Source organism: Mesocricetus auratus, unplaced genomic scaffold (assembly GCF_017639785.1).
Source record: "Mesocricetus auratus isolate SY011 unplaced genomic scaffold, BCM_Maur_2.0 Super-Scaffold_100027, whole genome shotgun sequence".
In the NCBI taxonomy this organism is placed as follows: Eukaryota; Metazoa; Chordata; class Mammalia; order Rodentia; family Cricetidae; genus Mesocricetus; species Mesocricetus auratus.
This window is the reverse complement of record NW_024429208.1, coordinates 7712581-7722420: the sequence shown is the minus strand read 5'-3', so window position 1 is coordinate 7722420 and position 9840 is coordinate 7712581. Positions and strand designations below refer to the sequence as shown.

Sequence of the window (9840 nt, the reverse complement as noted above, 5' to 3'; positions counted from 1 at the left end):
CAGCCAAATATTAGGTGGAGTTCAAGAATCCTACAGAGGAGGAAGAGAAAGGAATGTAGGAGCCAGAGGGGACAAGGACACCAAGGGAAGGCTCTCGCTGGTTCATCGTAAGAAGGGAGATGGGCTATGCGCAGTAACACACACCTACATCCCAGACTTAGGAGGCTGAGGCAGGATTGCCACAAGCTCTGAGGCTAACGTGAGCCATGTGGGAAGACTAGTTTCATGCAGAGGGCCGTGGGACTGTATAGCAGTGACAACTAACATTTAACAAGTCGGCTCACTAGACCCTGGGGAGCCCTACTTGGCAAAGCTGTAGTGTTACTGACTATGAATAACTGATTGTTCCTGGCTGTAAAGTTCTCAAGTGCCATTACTTACCTCCCTGTAAGAACAGCTGTGGGGTTCTTTCCACAGGTCCTTTGGTGGTGTGTTCTATACTTGTTAGGCACATATATAGCTGTGGATAGTCAGGAGGACAGGATGTTTTTTGCTTAATCTATATAATCTGATGAATAGAAACACTAGGATATTTTACATTACTCTGACTGACAGGATTCTCAGCCACAAAAACAGCCTTTTACACAAACAGCTAACTTTAGACTTTGATGAGAGATGTCATTCTATAAATCTGCCTCTTATTGGTTGTTGAATAAAGCACTCCTGGCCAATAGGGAAGCAAGATAGGAGGGACTAGGAATCAAGGAGAATTCTGGGAAAGAGAGAGACACACAGAGAAACCATGTAGCTGCCAGAGGAGTAAGAGGTCCGGACCCTTTCTCTGGTAAGAGAAATACTCAGATTAACAATTATGGGTTAAATACTTAAGTCAGAGCTAGCCAATAAGAAACAAGCAAACGGCCAACAGCTTCATAATTAATATAGCCTCCTGTGTGTTATTTGGGGACTGCAACCAGCAAGGAAGACTACATTCTACAAGACTTCAGAGCAGATTCAAAGCAGGCTGATTGCTACGGGAGACAATACACAAGGTCATTTTCCCAGGTTGTATTTTACTGATTCAAGGCAGTAACTTTAGTCTGCATTTACTCCCTACCACTCAAGGTCCAGCTAATTGTTATTATTAAGTCTTGAATTCCAATGTCATTTTCTATCTGGGTCAATGTAACATCGCTAGCCTAAGAGAAACTACGTGACTTGTCATGTGTTATGAGAATGGGTCGGGCCCTGAAAATGTAACCTTTAACTGTGCGTAGTTTTGGTTGGAAGGGAAGAGCAGAGGCAGCAGACAGCAGTAGTGTTCTAGAGAGCAAAAGAGAAGGGTAGAGCTAATTAAGAAGTTGTGTACAGGAGAAAAATTTAAGAAGCAATAATAAAGTTACCTTCAGATCATGTGAGCCTGTTTTTTCCTAGAGGCCTTTTTAGATAAGAATTTTTTCCTGGCATCTGGAAGCATCGCCATCCCTGACTTTAAGCTCTATTATAGAGCTATAGTAATGAAAACAGCTTGGTATTGGCATAAAAACAGACAGGTGGACTGCTGATATTAACCCACACACCTTTGAACTTCTAATTTTTGACAAAAAAACTAAAAATACAAAATGAAAAAAATAAAGCATCTTCAACAAATGGCACTGGTATAATTGGATAATGATATGTAGAAGAATGCAAATAGATCCATATCTTTCACCATGCACAAAACTCAAATCCAAATGGATCAAAGACTTAAACATAAATCCATCCACACTGAATCTCATAGAAGAGAAAGTGGGAAGTACCCTTGAACACATAGGCACAGGAGATCACTTCCTAAATATGACACCAGTGGCACAGACACTGAGAGCAGCAATGAATAAATGGGACCTCCTCAAACTGAGAAGCTTCTGTAAAGCAAAGAACACGGTCAACAAGACAAAAATGGCTGCCTACAGAATGGGAAAAGATCTTCACCAACCCCACATCTAACAGAGGGCTGATCTCCAAAATATACAAAGAACTCAAGAAACTAGACATCAAATTACCAAATAATCTAAAAAATGGGGTACAGATCTAAACAGAGAACTATCAACAAAGGAAGCTCAAATGGTCAAAAGACACAAGGAAATGCTCAACTTTCTTAGTTATCAGGGAAATGCAAATGAAAACAAGTCTGAGATACCATCTTACACCAATCAGAAACAGTAATGACAGCTTATGCTGGAGAGGATGGGAAGTAAGGAGAACACTCTTCCACTGCTGGTGGGAGTACAAACTTGTACAGCTGCTATGGAAATCAGTATGGAGATTTTTCAGAAAATTAGGAATCAATGTATCTCAAGACCATGTAATACCACTGTTGGGCATATACCCAAAGGGGGCGCACTCATACCACAAGGACATTTGCTCAACTATATTCATAGTAACGTTATTCGTAATAACTAGAACTTAGAAACAATCTAGATGCACCACAACCAAAGAATAGATAAAGAAAATGAGGTACATTTACACAATGGAGTACTACTCAGCAGTAAGAAACAATCAAATCTTTAAATTTGCAAGCAAAGGACAGGACTAGAAAAAAACATCCTGAGTGAGGTAACCCAGATTCAGAAAGACAACTATAGTATGTACTAACTCATAAGTGAATACCAGACATAAAGCAAAGTATAACCAGCCTACAATCCACAACCCCAGAGAAGCCAAATCCCTCTTCCAGAAACAGATGCAGCAGTCTACAACTAACCATTGGATCAAGCTCCTGGGGTACAATCGAAGTAAGGGAGGCGGGATAATATGAACAAAGGAGTCAAGACCATGATGGGGAAACCCACAGATCTGCTGACCCAAGCTAGTGAGAGATCACAGATTCCACACTGACAACTGGTGAACCAGACTGAACTAGGTCCTCTGAATATAGGTTGACAATGATGTGACTTGGACAGTATATGAGATCACTGGCAGTGGGACCAAGATCTAACTATAACGCATAAACTGACTTTGTGGAGCCCATTCTCTATAGAGAGATACCTTGCTCAGCCTAGACACGGTATGGGGTTAGGGGTTGGTTCTGCCTCAATGAGGTACAGATTTAGGTACAATGATGGGACAGACTTAGTTGACTTCCTAGGGGAGGCCTTATCTTCTGAAGAGAGGATGGGAGGTGGGGTGGGGGAAAGGAGGGTAGAGGAGAAGGTGAGGAGGGAGGGGGAACTGGGATTGGAATGTAATAAACAAGTAAATAAGCATTTTCCCCCTAAACTTCCACTCCTCTGAGGCTCTCTTTTCATTAGCCTGGGGAAGATCTGGGAACTGGCTTCCCACGGTCTGTGTCAGTTTCAGATATATACATACACACACACTTTTAAAAGCACCCTGGCCGGGTGATGGATGGCTCAGCAAGGGGAGGCACTTGCTTCCAAGCCTGATGAACTGAGTTCCACTCCTGAAAGCCAAACAGCAGAACTGACTCCCAAAGACTTTTCCTCTGACTGCCACAAAAGGGGGTGGGGGACAAAAGCCCACCATCGGAGGAAGGTAAACGGTGCTGGGGCTGAGGGATGGCAGGGGGTGAGCACATCGGCATGTGACAGATGGGGTGTGGGAGGGCAAATGGGGAAACAGGTATATGACTATGAAGAAGAGGGCAGGCACAGGTACCAGGCCCACAGCGACGCCGCCAGCTGGAGATTAGAAGGATGGAAACTACTGTACACAGCCAGCCCTGCCAGAACAGGAGCACATGCAGGCTTCACACAAGTCCCGGATGTGTATGGCTGGGTCTAATGGCTTAAGGGTTGACCTGGGTCTCAGGACCTCGCTGGCCAGCTCCATTTCCCGTGTCCCCATTCCGGTTCTGCCAAAGACAAGGAAGAAACTAAAAGCCATCGCTGCCATGAAAGCTGCCCTTTACAGGGACTGCAGATACAGCTCAGTAGCTAAGAGCACTGGCTGCTCTTCAGGGCCACTGCCAGCAGCTACACGGTGGTACACAGCCATCTCTAACACCAGTTCCAGGGGATTCGAGGCCCTCTTCTGGCCTCCATGAACATCAGGCCATACATGCAGGGCAAAACATCCATACACATAAAATAATTTAAACCGTCCAAGGATGATGGGATGAAAGGATTTCACACCTGTAACAATACCATTGCTGTTTTTTCATGGCCAAGTCTTGGGTTCAAACAACGGGACACAGAATGTCATCACTGGCATAGGTAATGACTAATGCTGCTTGCCTATGAAGTACTCACCAGATGATCCCTTGAGCCCAGGCCACATTAGCCTTGCAGAACACAGAAGGCCTGGCAGGAAGAGACTGGGAGGGAAAAGTACAACAGGGCCCTTAGCACAACTGACTCCATGATGGAGGAAGTGTCATTTAGGCTGTAAAACTGCACCACCTGCCAAAACAAAAACAGGGACCTAACCCATTAAAGCCCATAGCTCTGAGAAAGTCTACAAATGCACTGATCTTGCTTCTTGGCTTCTGTAGTTCCGCTTCTGGCTAACTGTATTTGTTAACTAAAGTATATCAAGCCAGAACATGGTTTTTGTGTTTGAAATCTCATCCTGAGAGAGGCTCAGTGCTACAATGGGATGCCAAGCATCCAGTGTAGTCCGCCAGGCCAGCTAATAGACTTTCCAAGCGGTCCTCTCTGGTGATGCCCACGAGAGGGTCTTCTGCAGAGGAGAGCAGACCGGTGGCCTCTGGAAGTCTCCTCAGGCAGACGTAGTCAAGAGGCCACAGCTGTGGAGGCCTTTAGCTTTGTCTGTTTTGGAGATAGGCTACGTCACCCAGGCTGTCTTTGGACTTGCAATCCTCTTGCCTCGGCGTCCTAAATACTGGGATCATCAGCACGAGCCACCAAACTTGGCAACATTGAGGTCTGAAAAACAGAAGCGGCTCCTAGGACCCAGTGAAGGTTAAAGAGCTAATCGGACATGGACAAAGACTCTGCACTAAGGCTTCCTCTTTTGAGTCCATAGGAAGGCTCTCGGGCTAAACATTGTACAAATCAACAAAACGCAAAACCCCTAAGCGTTTACTCCAAATACAGTCCCTATCTGCAGCTATTTTGTGAGGCTTGTCTGTCTAAATAGGTATGCTGATTCTTGTTAGCCACAAACATCACTGTAGATGAACCAAACCTATGAGTCAAATTCTCCCTTCTCACCAATGAAGTCCCTTTGGGAGCCTGGCACTGATGGTCCAAGGTCATCTGCCCACCTTGGACAGCACAGTTCAACAATGACACACCCCATCACTGAAAGTCAGTCAAATGCTTTCCAAGATTTTGGCCACTCAGAGTCCCAATTTTTGATGCTATTTTTGTCATTTTAGACAAAGTCTCTCCTATCTCAGACTTACGGTGTCCCTCAATCTGAGCTTGGACTTCTGATTTTCTGACCTTCTACTCCTAGCTGCCAGGGTTACGAGGATGTTCCTTCATGCCACATTTGTGGGGTGCTGGGCACTGGACTCGGGGCTCTGTTCATGCTAGGAAGGTGCTCTACCCCCAGCCCTTAGACACATTTCTAAAGAAAAAGACCCCTGGTCCACTGTTCCAAGCACAAGCTGTGTCCTACAACACCTAGACAATTTCCTGGGCCCCCTGAATGTGCCCAGGATCCACCTCACAGGGGGTTTTACAGTGTGGACCAGCAAAGGTCACCGTGCCCATGAATCATTCTTGTTATGCCAAAGTATTCGATTTATGAAAAATCATGATGAAAAATGTTTTGCAATTTTTTTTCCTGAAAAATGACTAACTGAAGCCCAGACCCTTGAAGGTGTGAAATGGAGCTAAACAGTTGGTGAAATGTCAACTTGTCCCTAGGAACTCTGGTGTCACTCCAAGATGTGTGGCAATCTGAAAATCTCACTTAGTGTGAAAAACCAGGTTGGGTTACAAGCTTTACAGACTCAATCATCCACAAGGCATGTTTTGTTTTTAATTTTTTTCTTTGATAAATCAATTGCTTCACAAAAATCCTTTTAAAGACAACAATCCGAGAAAACATATTGTTACAGTATTCACATTTTAAAGATTGTCAGTTTCAAAGACCGAACTTAACTGAAAAAGGCAGCCTGCCGAGTTCTGTTGCCACCTGTGGGCGAAGCCTTCAGGACGGGCATTCCCTGCCTGTGTGGGAGCTATGCAGAGAGGGGCACGTCTCCAACAGCCCCCACAGGTGCACCAGCCACTCAGCAGGCTACGCAGCGGCCCGTCAGCCCTAGCCGGAAGGGTCACAGTGCATATTGCATATACACTTGTATTTGACAATCTGGACTCAAAAAGGAGAAACCTGAGCCCACCAGATGGGTGGTCAGCCAGTCTAGATTTCTGCTAGGCAGCCAAACAGCAGGAATGACACAGGTTGACTGTAGGTCTCAGGGCACATTCAAAAGGCTCCAATGTTAGGAAGGACTTTAACAGGAACGAAAGCTGGAATCTGACCATTTAAACAAAGCTCAAAGGAGATGGACTTCCAGATTTTCTCCACAGGCCAAGGAAAGGAGAGCAGGAGTTTTGCCTGGGTTTTTGAGACAGCGTTTCACTGTGCACCAGAGACTGGTCTCAACCTTGCAGCAATCCTCCTGCTCCAGCCTCCTAAGTGCTTGTATTCCAGGCACATGTCAAAATGCCCAGGAAGCAGGTGTCTTGAAGGTGCAACTGACAGACAACAAAACGCTGGGCGGTAATTCAATGAACCAGAATGGCTTGCTCATGGAGCTACTTAAAAGCATCTCAGTATGCATGGGAGGTAGATGGAAACTCAGGCTATGACTCTGAGCCAGCTCTTACCATCTTTTTTCAGACAGGGTCAGGTTATACAGCCCAGGCTTGCCTCCTGTCTCAAGTTCCTGAGTACTGGGATTACAGAAGTGTGCCACTATGCCCAGGTTCTCTTATGGTCTTCATGCTATCCCTTTGAATTTAGCAGGTGAGAGTTCCCAGTTAGGAAAGCTGATTTCCACTGGGAAGGGCATGCTGCATCATGGTGTTCAAATCCCAGCTAGAGCAGCCTGACATGAGCAGGACAGCAGGAATTATCTTCTTTTGGGGAGAGTGGCAGACCTTGGCAGGAGCTCACAGGGAGATGTGTTTCTGCTTGAAACCCAATACAGCCATTCTTTCATATACCTGACTTAAAATATTCAACGTATAAATAAGTAATGGAAAGGCTGCTTAAAATATTTTGTTGTTTTGGTTTTTGTAGTGCAGGCTCCTTAAATGGTTTGAAAGGAGACCCATTCTTCCTGTTGATTACTTGGTTGTCCAAGTATGCTCCACGGCTGAACGGAATCAAGACATGGGGGGGGGACAGTGAACCACTCCAGGAAAACAAAAACAAAAACACGTGAATTAGCTAAAGGTGTCCCTCTAGAGTAATCTTGGTTCAAGGCTTGGTACCCTTGACAACCGCACAGCTGTCCTTATCTGCAGTGGGCCTGGCCTGGGTACCATTTGTGATAATACACCTGCTCCAAACAAAGCAGGGAACTTGTTTTCAGAGACAAAGCCTCCCAAGTAATCCAAGAGCAAACCTCAAACCTCAGTCTACAGTCTGCACTGTCTCGACACCAGGAAATGAAGTCCCCAAACTGTCCTAACTCATGAGTGGTAACTGGAAGGGGGGGACCCTAAAAATGGAGGCAGCAACATGCAACAAAAGTGTGTGACAGCAAGAGAGCCACACACGCCTGTGAGCCAACCATACCCCCAGGGTTCTAACCTCCAGATGCCTGCCCATTCTGTAAGACAGCTTGGGTGTTTGAGATTACCCCAGCTCTGAGCCAGTGGGGTAGAGCACATTTTATATTAGTTTATAATAAACATTCTATGTATAACATGTTTTAACTAAAAAAAAAATCTAAAATTACCACCCAGTTGACATGGCCAGGCAGCCATGTAACTGCAGTCAGGTTGGACTAGGCATGGCAGAGAGCTACGACACACGAAGGGCACTGCATGGTGGCGGCCCTCACTTCCCATACATCCTACTGAGTGCACGCTGTAAGATGCCTAGATCAAGTGTAAAATGTGATCTGAGTATCACATATGAACACAAAACTGGAGATATCAAAAGTTCACTTGACGGTTGTTTCCTTTTAGCGGTTATGGTGAACCTCCCCTCCCCAGGGGAGCAGGAGACCACACATGGGCGGCTGCCTTTCAGAACATTCCAAATCGAGAGACAAGCATGTGCTGTTCCTTCTCTAGAAATTTATCCTCAATATAGTCATAATCCAATTAATAATTGATTTATAAAAATAGCTTTTTATCCAATAATCCCAGCAAGGTAAAAATAGGAGTTTCTTTTTCTATGTAGCAAATGAAACAGGCGATGCTGCCCAAAGAGAATGAAGTGTGCTGTGGGCGTTCACCGCCCACCAGGGCCGGGTTCTCTCGCCCTGCAGCCCAAGTGCAGATCATCTTTCAGACCTGAGAGCGACACAAGCAGCAGCCCCAGACTTGCTGTCGCCCACAGAGCGCAACTGCATAATTGTTTAGACGATGGCAGCACCGCTCCTTAATCTTGTCAGGGACTCACCCAAGGGGCAGGGGCCACTCATCACGTTTCTAGCATTAAAAACCCACACACGCACATCTGAAGGAAGTTGCTGCACCAGCGAAGACATCTTGAAGCTTGCTGTGAAATACAAAAGTGCACTCTTCTCTATCTACATATAAAACATATTACAAAGAAAACTGTAAAATGTTTGCTGTGCAAACAAGAGTCAGGTTCTCCGGCCCCACGCTGGCCCTGCTGGCATCAGTCCTACTGCAGGGAGTCGCTGTTCTCCAGCACCAGCCCGCTGATGTGCGTCGGCGCCAGTGCGCCCCCATCATCCTCCGTGCTGTCAACCGACTCATCTTCACTCTGCCCCGCCATCATGACCTGCTGTACGGCCAAGGTGGCCCCGTCCGAGGACAGGGACTGAAGGCTGTCCACGTTCATGTTCACAGGTGTGGTGATGGTCACAACGGCACCTGAAGCAGAGCACGGCAGTGTCACTGTCTGCTTTAGCACTCAGAGAGAAAGAAGCACGTTATGCACAGACAGCTTGTTCACGCGACACTGGAGACACTGTGTGTGTCAGTCACTGTACCAAAGGCGGGCACAAACACGCATGCTACTTCTGGGAAGGTGAAGTATAGCACCTGAGATAAACTCACACTGTACAGACCCAACCCTGTGCGAAGGAAGGGCAGTGGTGTGGAAAAGAAGAACAGAAGTGATCCAGCGCGGAACGGGAGGGGAAGAGGACAAGTGACGCTTACAGACTTCTAACAGGGCAGCCGCAGCCTGGAGAGAGGCGAGCTAGGCTGGAATGTGGCTCAGTGGCACAGCAGCCTGTGAGGGGCTAGAGGCTCCACACCCAGCACTCCAGAAACAACATTAAACTCCAAAAACAAATGGAAAACTCAGGGTCTGTGCTCCTGCTGGCTGCAAATGGCAAGGAAGCTACCTCCGCAGTGTTATCAATGACTGCAGACCCACAGTTGAGAAAGAGGGACACAGAACGTTTACCCTTCCCACGAGACCCTCCCCTCAAAAACAACAGTAACAGCCTATACAGAAGCCTTGGTTTTTGGAGACAGAGTTTCTCTGTATAGCTTTGCAGCCTGTCCTGGAACTCTGTAGACCAAGCTGGCATGGAACTCACAGAGATCCGTCTGCCTCTGCCTCCCAAGAGCTGGGATTAAAGGCGTGCGCCACCACTGGTGCCATTGAAGAGAACTTTTAAAAACTGAGATAGATGCTGAAGTGTAGCTCTCTACAAGTGATGGCTTCTGGAAGGAGTGGGGTGAAGAAGGACTCAGTTTTCTTTAAGTGGCTGGCCACCAGGACTTTAACTACACTCTAGTAAATACATTGGCAACACAAACTGGA

At 46.3% G+C, this 9840-nt stretch overlaps 1 protein-coding gene across 3 annotated transcripts in view; it reads right to left on the bottom strand.

Annotated features, from left to right (window-relative positions):
- Positions 1–5872: 5872 nt before the first annotated feature.
- Positions 5873–9840, bottom strand: part of Pknox1 (PBX/knotted 1 homeobox 1) — a 39815-nt gene continuing 35847 nt past the window's right edge. For all 3 annotated transcript variants that reach the window (XM_040732192.1, XM_040732191.1, XM_040732193.1), the window contains one exon: positions 5873–8936. In XM_040732192.1, coding sequence (XP_040588126.1) covers positions 8725–8936 — 212 coding nt within the window. In that variant the 3' untranslated portion in view covers positions 5873–8724. The remainder of the gene's footprint in view (positions 8937–9840) is intronic.